General features: G+C 39.2%; 2 protein-coding genes across 4 annotated transcripts; both read right to left on the minus strand.

Annotated features, from left to right (window-relative positions):
- Positions 1-584: 584 nt before the first annotated feature.
- LOC110977153 (uncharacterized) lies at positions 585-4338 on the minus strand. 3 transcript variants are annotated; one of them, XM_087139929.1, is made up of 4 exons: positions 3982-4338; positions 2379-2662; positions 1625-1757; positions 585-1294 (listed from the first exon to the last, which is right to left on the minus strand). In XM_087139929.1, exons 1-4 carry the CDS (start codon positions 4187-4189, stop codon positions 1125-1127), a joined length of 795 nt encoding a protein of 264 aa, XP_086996055.1. In that variant the 5' UTR covers positions 4190-4338; the 3' UTR covers positions 585-1124. The 3 variants fall into 3 exon arrangements, with proteins under 3 accessions (XP_086996055.1, XP_086996053.1, XP_086996054.1); XM_087139927.1 differs by having other exon boundaries at positions 2379-2692; XM_087139928.1 differs by having other exon boundaries at positions 646-1294; positions 2379-2689; positions 3982-4332.
- Positions 4339-6412: 2074 nt separating this feature from the next.
- LOC110976321 (uncharacterized) lies at positions 6413-10899 on the minus strand. The gene is made up of 4 exons (XM_022229501.2): positions 10598-10899; positions 8551-8861; positions 7781-7913; positions 6413-7476 (listed from the first exon to the last, which is right to left on the minus strand). Exons 1-4 carry the CDS (start codon positions 10803-10805, stop codon positions 7307-7309), a joined length of 822 nt encoding a protein of 273 aa, XP_022085193.1. The 5' UTR covers positions 10806-10899; the 3' UTR covers positions 6413-7306.
- Between the last annotated feature and the right edge of the window lie 3552 nt (positions 10900-14451).

Below are 14451 nucleotides of genomic sequence, written 5' to 3' on the forward strand. Positions count from 1 at the left end.
ATAAATACAGGAATTTGTGCGTTATGCCATCCAGATTTTGGCAGACTCTGCAGTACAAGGTCACGATGCGTATTATAAAACAATCCTCTGAATAAAATATGTATTGTAACCAGCAAAATGCCATGTCTGCGATCAGCTGGAAAAAAAGCAACAAGAGAATGGGACAAAATGAACTTTAGTGTCAGTGAGGGCCACGTGTAGACAGCTACGTAGGCCTGTAGAGGCCCCTGCCGCGTGACGGATATTTGAACTTTGCTGAATGCTGTTCACTTTCATCAGGGAGGTTTAAATCTTAGGGCTCTTGAAATCTTGTTCACAAAACTCGAATACATATGCAAGTGGACTTTGCTGTCCAGACCAATGTTTTTCCACAAGTCCTGATCTGTAGCCTTTGACAGTTTTTGCAACAGAATTGGCTGATGATCTGTTCGAAAGCGTGGGCTTTTTTGAGCAACTCGTTGGCGTTACCTCCGTTTAGGCGACTGACAGGCCGAGGTATTCTGTATGATTAATATGGCTGGCTTTCCGTAAAAATGGAAACGAAGTTTTTCCATTTTCTATTTTTATTTAATTGGTCAATTAAGCTATATTTGACAAAGATTCATAAGCCGTTGGAATAATTTTTACTTAACATGTTTTTTACCAAAACAATTTTTGTTACACCCAAAAATTCATAAATTTTACCCCAACAAATCAGCTTAATTTCATTAATGGGACCCGGGTTACCTCGATAAAGATCTAACAGCCCATTAAAATTCACAAAACCCCACTCGCCCTGCTCTGTAATCTGTCGTTTTACAATATTTAATGAGAATACAAGAATTTTTAAAAAAATATTGCCCAGGTCATGAATACAAGATCATTTCTGAAATATGCTATTATAAAAAGTACAATTGACAAAAATTCGATAATTTAAATATTTATTTCGTCACCAAGATTTCTTTGTAATCCATAGGCTTGGTAAATTTCTTTTGTTGCCTGTTTTCAGCCCAGCTTGCCGAAAATGTACATAAGTTTTGAGTTTGGAACTTTGTTAATGGTTACATTTCAAGCGAACATAAATGAATTTTTATATGATTGGTTTTGGACTTGATCGGTTATGTCTTCGTCGGCTAGACTCGCCACTAGTTCTTCTTGATTCCATAAACCACCATGAATTCCGAAGGTTTCTTGAGTGTGCCGTCTTCGTTGCATCCGTACTCGGCCCGAGCCCATTGCCACATTGCCTCGAGGCACGCCGTCTGGTTAGACTCGCCAACTTGCTCCACGGCCTCAAGACCATCCGTCCACACCACTGTTCAGTGAGATTTAAAAAAAAGAAAGAAAAAGAACAGGTATAGGCAAGAAAAAAAGGTGTTTTATAGCTCCATGATTCAATTCACCACGGCAGATATTGGTTTACAGCAACGAATGCTCGTAGACAGGTGGCACGCGTGTTTTGCTCTTAAATGTCTCGTTTGCCCCAAAACGCAAACGCCAGTGACTAAGTCTGCATGGACCGACCACCCAGGGCAGCAAATTGTAAAATGGTCGCTTATAAATGTAAAACGTAAGGTTCTCGGATTTATGAAAATGTTTCTCTAAATGCTTTAACTCCGTGACTATGGGTGTACACTCCACTTACATTTTGCTTTCTCTTCGCTCAAGCCAAAATTGAGCCGCTGAGTTTTGCATGAGAGTTGAGACCATTCGCAAATCTCTCTCATAAACCCCTCTGCCTCTCCTTCGGTCTTGTGCCACAGCGTCACATTCCTCTCCTGTTTTGTATATTCGTAATAAATAACACCCAACGACCAACATGTATCGACAAGTAGGTTTTGCTCGGACAGAACAATGCAAAATTGAGACAAATGGAATAGTTTGATAACAACACCGAACAACAATTTTTACAACCTATTCCCACATCGACAATTTGTAGTGTTTTCGGAGCATAACTTTGTGGTTGAAGCTAACGAAAAAAATGGTACTTTAATTAACAGACAAACCAACCTCTGTATAAATAATTCAAAGAAGAAAACGTCGTAAAATTTTAATACCAGCATGCGTACGGTGTAGGCTTACAATATGGAATATTGTTACGCTCGAATTGGAACGGATGACAAACTGTGCTCAAACTTACGGCCAGCTTATCCAATGGGCACAGCATGCACTGTTCCTAGGGCCTATAGAAAATCAAGGGCCAATGAAAAGAGAGCGTCTTTCTCTCTATTTTCGATCCTGAGAAAGTTGTTGCTGCTACGGACAGATGAGCCCTTCATCCCGTTACCAGGTGGGTGCTGGTACCCGTGGAGTTGAGCAGGCCATGCTTATTAGCTCTGGCGCCTTGCGGCCTTCGCAAAACCTAATCAAGCAGAAATAGTATGTCATTGCCACTGTACCTTATTTGACTGTCCCCATTCCGGATGCTCCTCGATTATCGTGGCTGCTCCGTCGAAGAAATTGAAGTCGTTGTTGGAAATGATGGCCAACATCTCGCCCCCGGGCTTGAGGCAGCCCACCATGTTGCGCAGCACCGTGTCCATCTTAGGGAAAAACATGGCGCGGTCGATGCTCACCACTTTGTCGAAGGCACCTGTCCACTTGAGGAGGTTGGGGCTGGCATCCCCAAGGTCGTCCAGCTTGTAATCCACGTTGTCAGCAGGAAAATCCCGCTTGGCGATCTCTAGGATAGCAGAATCGACGTCAATACCTGCTTCAGCACAAAATGTGAGAATATCAAAAGCTTAGTACCAAAATGGGGCGTCATTAATGATGCATCGTTGAGCACTAACTGTGTGGAAAATTATAACAGCGACACGATCATGGAGTAACAACATAGTGCCATTAACAAAATTTACCTGCGATCCAGGAAGAGAAACACGCTACAAACATTTCTCATTTAAAATGGTTGTACAAACGACGTGAAAATTGCCAGGACTCGTTTAAAGGAGGTAAATATTGGCAACCTTTTGGTGTTATTTACCCAGAAGGCATAGTAGGCCTAGAACTGACACCAACGGTGGGAACTATATATCTCCAGCAACAATGGCACTTTAATACTTGGTAGGGTTTTCAGTATCCCACGGAACTTGGGGCGGTTGCTTCCATTCTTGTTCCATTGCACCGAGGGAGCATAATCGCACGAACCGGATCGCCAAATCTGTTGGCTGAGGCTTGGAACCACGCACGTGTCAGTAGCTGGGCCTAGCCACTCCCCTTCGGGTCGTGTGCAGTATTATTGTAAGCCACAACCTAGTAGTTTAGACGTGACCTTCTTCGTACCTCGAGTCCAAATCAAGTTGTGTCCCTCACACTAACAATTTATGCAATTGACGCAATCTTGGTGCAAATTAGGTGATAGTCCAAACCAGTTCCATTTCATTATTTCATACGGGGATGAAAAATATTTTATTCCATTACATGAGCCGAACATAACTTTTTATTTTTGAACAAATGCGATTTGCTTATTAATAATCACACAAATACACTATTTTGATTAAAACATGCCACCTCCCCATCGGATAGTTGATCAATCATAGGCGTCATGAAAGAGTCCCTAAAAGCAAAATGAAGAATTTAAAGAGCAAGAGAACGACAAAAAAGTAGGAAGAGAGGTGGTGAATTTAATCAGGTTACTTGAATATAACGCGATATCCAACCCCCCCCCCCACCGTTGAGTTGGTTGTTTGCTTCGGCGGAGTGCTTTGCCTGGTGAGCTGGCTTTAGATGGGGTCTGTAGTGTCTATACAGACATCTATACACATGTACATGCAAATGAATGAATGAATGCACATGTACATGCAAATAAAATATGAATACACATGTCATGCAAATGAAACATGAATACACATGTGCATGCAAATGAAACATGAATACACATGTACATGCGAATAAATACATGAATACACATGTAGGCCTACATGCGAATTTGCGAAAGCAGTTTGCCTAGTAATGAACCGTTGAAGATATTGATGGCTGGTATCCAAATAGCCAAGTGCTTACCCACAACATCCCGTACCCTAGTGGCCAGAATGACGACTTCCTCTCCAGCTCCACACCCGACATACAGCACGCTATCCTGGGGACGACAGGTCAGTTTGTCAAAGTGGTCCATGGCCAGCCGGTTACAGATGGATCGGTTGCCGCCTTTCGAGTGCCTTACCTTCAGCGACACCACGAACTTCAGTTTTGACTTCAAGACTTTATCCATGCCGACTTATTTTCTTCCCGGTTGGTGTTTGGAGGTAAAATTACAAGGGACTGATGACGTCGCAAAGTCTAAAATATAATGTCGGTTACCAATATCCATGGCAGGAAGTGTACTGAATTAATTTCAAAGGCCATGCGGACACGGTCCAGCGATTCAGCGTGACCAACAACAAAAAACCCATAAAATCAGGACTATGAAAACTATATGCATGTACTGTATATAGGGGCCTAGTTCAAATACTCTTTCAACCATTTGCAGTGCATGTATACAGTTACTAACACGTGTATGCGCACGGCCACGGGCAGCAATGTGTCCTTCCTCCAGCCTTCTCAGCGGCAAACGTAGCCCGGGAAAGTTCCGTTTGCTTTTTGAAAGGAACAAATTCCCTCAATTATGCAACCCTTTGTACCCAACGCAGTGCATGGCAGCCAGTCTACGTTAGCAATTGTTTTATGTCTCGGGGAGGGGCGTTAACACACGTGCTTCTCAAAGATTACGAGAGCGGAGGAGTCCAATTGGGCTGGGTATTTTAAGGACTGACAACCATTACCATGTGTCTTAAATAATACAGACTATAATTTCTGAGCGAACTTCTCAGTGACAGTATTCACAAGTCGGCCATGTTGAATCAAAATTCAGCGAGTTTTACCTTTTCATTTGGGGAACCTATAAAACTAAAAATGCATGACCCCCCAAAAAGAATAAAGTTCAAAGGTAAATTAACTTCCATTCACGATGACGGATAGTGTGAAAAAGTTGTGATTTATATATCTTACTGTTAAAGCAACATTTAAAAAACAAATGAAACCGAAGAATGGAATACCAAATGGTCTGACACCAACCCATTTGACAGGTTACGTTGAATAAAATAGGTTCAGGGAACGTGATTGATAAAAAAGTCTTTCCCTGCGAATCAGGTTTGTTGTAGACAACTGTAGATAGTGTCAATTGATTAGAAAGTTTCAAGAAGATTGCTGCTGTGATGCAGGGTAAGTTTCGAGCGTAAACGAAGATCTGCAATACCAACACAGCAAAAGATGGCAGACCTGCCACCTGACAGGCTTACCCCGGACAGACCACCATTTTCATTTGTCGGACTCGATTGTTTTGGGTCATTCCTGGTGAAACAGGGTAGGAACCAAATCAAACGATACGGTTGCATCTTCACAGTCATGTCTACCATCACGTGCAGAGCATGTTGAGATTCTGAACACATTGGACACTGATTCCTTCATAAACGGCATGCAGAGACTTATCAGCCGACGAGGACAACCAATAGAGCTGAGATCAGACCATGGTTCTAACTTCATTGGGGCGGAGCGTGAGCTCAAGGAAGCCGGGAGAGAGCTACATAAAAGGAAGGTTGACAAGTTCCTTCTAAAGAAGGGAATCCAGTGGAAGTTCAACCCCCCCACCGCTTCCCATATGGGAGGTGTCTGGGAAAGACAAATAAGGTCGACACGTAGGCTGCTGAGTACACAGACGAGAGAGCAGGTAGTGAGTGATGAAACCTTGTCAACTGTAATGTGTCTAGTTGAGTCTATCATAAACAATAGGCCAATAACCACCGTTTCAGTCGACATCAACGACTTGGAGCGGAGCCACTCACGCCAAATCACTTATTAGGCCTACTTCTTCGTGGTACATCGTATTCACTTGGCGAATTCGAGGAGAAAGGTATGTATGTTCGGAGAAAATGGAAGCAAGCACAGTACTTGATGTATTTTGGAGAAAATGGATCCAGGAATATCTCCCAACACTCCAGATGGAACCCAAAAAGGAACATCACGGTTGGCGACTTGGTACTTATTGTCGACAATGACCTCCCTAGAAACAAATATGGCTTCTTGGGCGTGTTCTTGAAACTTACCCAGGGAAGGATTAGCTTGTAAGAGTGGTCAAAGTCAAAACCAGGTCATCAATTATGACTAGGCCAGTGCAGAAGTTGTGTCTCTTATAATCAGTGGATAACATCTTATTATGATCAGTGGATCAGTGACATTTAAGGGGTCGGCATATTAAGTCAGAGTGCGCTTTCATCGATATGTTAATTTGTTTGTTGCCTTCGTCAAAAGAGGGCGCTGTTCAATGGGCACGTTTAATCTGGAAATTTCGGCTCACACTTTAGGAGTCGCTATGTACATGTACGTGTAATTTAGTTTTAGTGCACACGTCATCCCAAAGTCGTATGTGGAATTCATTCAATGCATTATTTGAGTTTACTTTATTGGTTGTTGTGGTTTTCTATGGGTATTTCGGGATAGGCTTAAGTATTTAACGTGATAGAAAATACAACAAAAGGAGAGACAATTTACGAAGCTACGGCTGTCGCACATGTCAGGGTGTAGGGTTTATTGCATTTAATCGGTTATCATGCACCTGTACAACTGTACATGGTTATCATCATCCGTCCTGGTAATTGTTTTTTATTCTGTGATAAGTTATGATTGCTTAAATCTAATTAGATAAACAAATTGCCGTTGTTGATTCATGTTGTTAATTTGTAACGGTTAAAGGCCAAACTGTGTTCACTTGTGTACTTTTTGTGGACAGACTAAAGTAACCGTGTTAAGCGTGTCCGTGATCACTAGCTCACGTGTTCATATCTAAGTTCATTGCATGGACATCTGTCATCCATCACACCTGTTTTTTACCCCAAAAATCTTTACACCCCAAAATTCATACATTTTACCCCAACAAATCAGCTTAATTTCATTAATGGGACCCGGGTTACCCCGATAAAGATCTAACAGCCCATTAAAATTCACAAAACCTCACTCGCCCTGTAATCTGTAGTTTTACAATATTAATGAGAATACAAGAATTTAAAAAAAAATGCCCAGGTGATGAATACCATATCATTTCTGAAATGCTATTATAAAAAGTACAGTTGAGAAAAAAATCGATATTTCAAATATTCATCACCAAGATTTCTTTGGAATGCAAAGGCTTGGTAATTTCTTTTGTTACCTGTTTTCAGCCCAGCTTGCCCAAAATTTACAGACGTTTTGAGTTTGGAACATTGTTAATGGTTTCATTTCAAGCGAACAAAAATGAACGTTTTATATGATTGGTTTTGGACTTGATCGGTTGTGTCTTCGTCGGCTAGACTCGCCACTAGTTCTTCTTGATTCCATAAACCACCATATATTCCGAAGGTTTGTTGAGTATGCCGTGTTCATTGCTCTCATACTCGGCCCGAGCCCATTGCCACATTGCCTCGAGGCACGCCGTCTGGTTAGACTCGCCAACTTGCTCCACGGCCTCTAGACTATCCAACCATACCACTGTTCAGTGAGATTTAAAAAAAAAACAGGAACAGGCAAGCCTAAAATGTGATTCAATTCACCATGGCAGAAATAGGTTCACAGCAACGAATGCTCGTAGACAGGTGACACGCGTGTTTTGCTCTTAAATGTCTCGTTTGCCCCAAAACGCAAACGCCAGTGACTAAGTCTGCATGGACCGACCACCCAGGGCAGCAAATTGTAAAATGGTCGCTTATAAATGTAAAACGTAAGGTTCTCGGATTTATGAAAATGTTTCTCTAAATGCTTTAACTCCGTGACTATGGGTGTACGCTCCACTTACATTTTGCTTTCTCTTCGCTCAAGCCAAAATTGAGCCGCTGAGTTTTGCATGAGAGTTGAGACCATTCGCAAATCTCTCTCATTAACCCCTCTGCCTCTCCTTCGGTCTTGTGCCACAGCGTCACATTCCTCTCCTGTTTTGTATTGTTAAAAAACAACACCCAACAATCAATGTGATCGACTAGTAGGTTTTGATCAAAAGGAATAATGCAAAATCAAACCGAACAACAATTTTTTAAATCTATTCCCAATTGACAATTTTTAGTGTTTTCGGAGCATAGCTTTGTGATTGAAGCTTACGATACAAAAATGGTATTTTAATAAGCAGGCAAACCAAACTCTGTTTAATAATTCAAAGAAGAAAAAGTCGTAAAATTTTAATACTAGCATGCGTACGGTGTAGGCTTACCCTATGGAATATTGATACGTTCGAATTGGAACGGATGACAAACTGTGCTCAAACTTACGGCCAGCTTATCCAATGGGCACAGCATGCGCTGTTTCTAGGGCCTATAGAAAATCAAGGGCCAATGAAAAGAGAGCGTCTTTCTCTCTATTTTCGATTTGAAGAAAGCTCCAAATAAGCCATTGCTGCTACGTACAAATCAGCACTTCAGTCCCTGTTACCAGCTACATTAAACTGGTGCTGGTACCCGTGAAGCTGGACAGGGCATACTGAGCTCTGGCGCCTTGGGCCTTCGTAAAACTTAATCAGCAACATTGAGGTCAAGCGAAAATCATCCGTCAGAAATGATGTGTCGTTGCATATACCTTAAGTGACTGTCCCCATTCCGGATGCTCCTCGATTATCGTGGCTGCTCCGTCGAAGAAATTGAAATCGTCGTTTGGAATAATGGCCAACATCTCGCCCCCGGGCTTGAGGCAGCCTACCATGTTGCGCAGCACCGTAGCCATCTTAGGGAAAAACATGGCGCGGCCGATGCTCACCACTTTGTCGAAGGCACCTGTCCACTTGGGGAGGTTGGGGCTGGCATCCCCAAGATCGTCCAGCACGTACTCTACGTTGTCAGCAGGAAAATCCCGCTTGGCGATCTCTAGGATAGCAGAATCGACGTCAATACCTGCTTCAGCACAAAATGTGAGAATATCAAAAGCTTAGTACCAAAATGGAGCGTCATTAATGATGCATCGTTAAGCACTAACTGTGTGGAAAGCTATAACAGCGACACGATCATAGACTAACAACATAGTGCCATTAACAAATTTGAAACACGCTACAAACGTTTCTCAGTTAAAATGGTGGTGCAAACGATGTGAAAATTGCCAGGACTCGTTTAAAGGAGGTAAATATTGGCAACCTCCTGGTGTTCTTCACCCAGAAGACATAATAGGCCTAGACTAGAACTAATACTAACGGTGGCAACCGGGGACTACTATCTCCAGTAAGAATGACACTTTAAGTCAAGGAAGTGTGATAGAAACTGCACTCTTTAGCAAAATTTTCTTTCACACTGGACACGCTATAGGCCTATCTGTTTAATTCTGTTCGTCATACTTGAAGAGAAGACAAACGAAAGAGGGAATAAATATTGGGAAAAAAGAGTGTGCGTAGGAAGCAGCTTTTAAGTGAAATTTGATCGAGGAACGGAATCAGACCCTCAGTTACAATATCCACCCTGCTGGCTTCACTGAGACTCGGTGGGGTTTGCAATATCCCGCGGAACTTGGGGAGGTTGCTTCCAGGTACAGTCCACTTTTTCAAGCCCCTTTGAAAACAGTGTAAAATCAGCACTGGGCCCATACCCAATATCATGCATGCCAGCATCCCTGAGATTTCTGAAATACAAATGAAATTACTGTCTGGTCTCTAATCTTTCAATTTTTTGTGGGTTAACTAATTACATTTTTAATTATTCCCACAAAACAAAATCACCCCCCGAAAAGTGATATTTCCGAAGTCTGATTGCCATTTCTGTGGCAACCCTCAACTTTCTCGGGCACTCAGGACCATTTTTCAACCGTAGTGTTTAGCCATTCTGCTCTCACATCAAAGCTCAAAGACCTAGGGAGTTGATCCTGGCAACGATTTACACAATCTCACCATTGTGGGGGCCAAACAATCTCCCTTTTCAAAAGAAACGGGGGGGGGGCACTTTTAATGCTAATAAGCTGGCCAGAAATTCTCACTTGAATTAGTGGTCGGCATACTTCCATTCTTGTTCCCGCGTGCAATATTATTGTAAGCCACAGCCTAGTAGTTTCGACGCGACCTTGATCGTACCCCCGAATCAGTCAAGCTGTGTCCCTTCATGCAGTTGACCCAATCTTGGTGCAAATTAGGTCAAAGTGCAATCCAGTACCATTTCATTATTTCATAAGGGGATGAAAAATATTTTATTCAATTGCACGAGCCGAACATAACTTTTTATTCGTGAACAAGTGCGATTTGCTTATGAATAACCTCACAAATACGCTATTTAAATAATGTCACCTCTCCATCGGATCAATCATAGACGTCATGAAGGAGTCCCTAAAAGCACAATGAAGAATTTAAAGAGCAAGAGAACGACAAAAAGGAAGAAGAAAGGTGGTGAACTTCATCAGGTTACTTTAAAATTCCGCGATATTCGCCCCCCCCCACCGTTGAGTTTGTTAGTTTGCTGCTGCGGAGTGCTTCGCCCGGTGAGCGGGCTTTAGATAGGGTCTGTAGATGTCTATACCGACATGAATACACATGTGCATGCAAATGAATACATGAATGCACATGTGGCCTATATGCGAATTTGCGAAAGCAGTTTGCCTAGTAATGAACCGTTGAAGATATTGATAGCTGGTATCCAAATAGCCAAGAGCTCACCCACAACATCCCGTACCCTAGTGGCCAGAATGACGGCTTCCTCTCCAGCTCCACACCCGACATACAGCACGCTATCCTGGGGACGACAGGTCAGTTTGTCAAAGTGTTCCATGGCCAGCCGGTTACAGATGGATCGGTTGCCGCCTTTCGAGTGCTTCACTTTCAGCGACACCAAGAATTTAAGTTTTGACTTCAAGACTTTATTCATGCTGGCTTATTTTCTCCCGGGTTGATGCTTGGAGATATAATTGCAAGGGGCTGAAGCGGTCGCAAAGTCTAAAATATAATGCCGGTGACCGATATCCATGGCAGGAAGTGTATTGAATTAATTTCAAAGCCATATGGATACGGTCCAGCAATTCAGCGTGACCAACAAAAAAGACAAAAGAAAAAAAATAGAACTCCATAAAATTAGGACTATGAAAACTTTATGCATGTACTGTATATAGGGGCCTAGTTCAAATACTCTTTCAACCATTTGCAGTGCATGTATACAGTTACTAACACGTGTATGCGCACGGCCACGGGCAGCAATGTGTCCTTTCTCCAGCCTTCTCATCAGCAAACGCGGCTTTTTGCAAGGAGCATATTCCCTCAATAAGAGGGAGATATTTGTACCCAACGCAATGCATGGCAGCCAGTGCCTATGTCTCGGGGAGGAGCGTGCTTCTCAAACGTTACGAGAGTGAAGAGTCCAATTGGGCTGGGTATTTTTAAGGACTGGCAACCATTACCATGTGTCTTACATAATACTGACTATAATTTCTGAGCGAACTTCTCAGTAACAGTATTTACAAGTCGGCCATGTTGAATCGAAATTCAGCGAATTTTACCTTTTCATTTGGGGAACCTATAAAACTAAAAATGCATGACACCCCAAAAGAATAAAGTTCATAGATAAATTAGCTTCCATTCACGATGGCGAATAATACATATAATATAATATAATATAATATAATATAATATAACATAACATAACATAACATAACATAACATAACATAACATAACATAACATAACATAACATAACATAACATAACATAACATAACATAACATAACATAACATAACATAACATAACATAACATAACATAACATAACATAACATAACATAACATAACATAACATAACATAACATAACATAACATAACATAACATAACATAACATAACATAACATAACATAACATAACATAACATAACATAACATAACATAACATAACATAACATAACATAACATAACATAACATAACATAACATAACATAACATAACATAACATAACATAACATAACATAACATAACATAACATAACATAACATAACATAACATAACATAACATAACATAACATAACATAACATAACATAACATAACATAACATAACATAACATAACATAACATAACATAACATAACATAACATAACATAACATAACATAACATAACATAACATAACATAACATAACATAACATAACATAACATAACATAACATAACATAACATAACATAACATAACATAACATAACATAACATAACATAACATAACATAAACATAACATAACATAACATAACATAACATAACATAACATAACATAACATAACATAACATAACATAACATAACATAACATAACATAACATAACATAACATAACATAACATAACATAACATAACATAACATAACATAACATAACATAACATAACATAACATAACATAACATAACATAACATAACATAACATAACATAACATAACATAACATAACATAACATAACATAACATAACATAACATAACATAACATAACATAACATAACATAACATAACATAACATAACATAACATAACATAACATAACATAACATAACATAACATAACATAACATAACATAACATAACATAACATAACATAACATAACATAACATAACATAACATAACATAACATAACATAACATAACATAACATAACATAACATAACATAACATAACATAACATAACATAACATAACATAACATAACATAACATAACATAACATAACATAACATAACATAACATAACATAACATAACATAACATAACATAACATAACATAACATAACATAACATAACATAACATAACATAACATAACATAACATAACATAACATAACATAACATAACATAACATAACATAACATAACATAACATAACATAACATAACATAACATAACATAACATAACATAACATAACATAACATAACATAACATAACATAACATAACATAACATAACATAACATAACATAACATAACATAACATAACATAACATAACATAACATAACATAACATAACATAACATAACATAACATAACATAACATAACATAACATAACATAACATAACATAACATAACATAACATAACATAACATAACATAACATAACATAACATAACATAACATAACATAACATAACATAACATAACATAACATAACATAACATAACATAACATAACATAACATAACATAACATAACATAACATAACATAACATAACATAACATAACATAACATAACATAACATAACATAACATAACATAACATAACATAACATAACATAACATAACATAACATAACATAACATAACATAACATAACATAACATAACATAACATAACATAACATAACATAACATAACATAACATAACATAACATAACATAACATAACATAACATAACATAACATAACATAACATAACGTTGAATAAAATAGGTTCAGGAAACGTGACTGATAAAAAATTCCTTCCCTGCAAATCAGGTTTGTTGTAGACAACTGCAGTTAGTGTTAATTGATTAGAAGGTTTCAAGAAGATTGCTGCTGTGATGCAGAGTAAGTTTATGGGAAATTAAGGGTTTTTTGTATCTTTGAACGGACCCGTTGTTACTTCTAACCGCCAGTTATTTCTTTAATAGAAACAAATAATAAAAATCAGCTAGTGGTGTCCCATAAAATAATTGTACAACTAAAATTTATATTATGACTTCTGGAAGATTTGAAATTTAAAGATATTTAAACTGCTTTGACAATTCAAAGAATAGGCCTAAGTGCTGTTACATTAGTGCACACCAGAAATCGCTCCTTTAATAAATATATGTGGCATGCATTGGTCACCGTAGATTTCAAAAGCTGCCTGGGGCCAATTTCATAGAGCTGCTTATTAGCACAAAATGTACTTAAGCGCGAAAAAACCTTACTTGATAAATCAGGTAACCAGCTAAAACTCCATGTATATTGTTTTGGGATTGTATTAAGCTGGTTTTTTTTGGTTCGCATGACACTCAGAGTTTGAGCTGGTAACCTTTGTTTATTAAGCAAAGTTTTTTCCCTCTTAAGCAGATTTTGTGCTTAAGCAGCTCTATGGAACTGGCTTGAAGCAGCTGGTTGCGTAGAACCTTGGAGGTAGGAAAAGAAATGAAAATTGTGAGTACGTGTGCGAGTCTCAGTCTTGGGTTTTTCTTTCTCTGGTGATGCACCTAAAAAGAAAATTACATGCACCGACAGCACTTGTAAAATCCAATCTAACTTGACCAGGGTTTCAATTTTGGGGGACGACTTGACTCGAGGACAAATTGACCCGGGGACGACTTGACCCGTTTCCGTTAATTGAGCCCGGCTTATATTATACATGAACGTGTACTCCCTTTTCGGGGGGTGAGTTTGTTTTCTGTGAAGTTTTTAAAATGGCATCCCCCCACCCAACCAACTGAATAGAAATGGAAGGATTAAGGACATGACAATAAATTACTTGGATACTGCAACAATATCGTCTTGCACTGTTACTTAGCCCTATAAAACTTTGTTGATTTTACACTCTTTTCAAGGGGGCTTGAATTAGAA

This window comes from Acanthaster planci, linkage group LG08 (genome assembly GCF_054643075.1).
Source record: "Acanthaster planci isolate LZ-2023a linkage group LG08, COTS_SCS, whole genome shotgun sequence".
Lineage (NCBI taxonomy): Eukaryota > Metazoa > Echinodermata > Asteroidea > Valvatida > Acanthasteridae > Acanthaster > Acanthaster planci.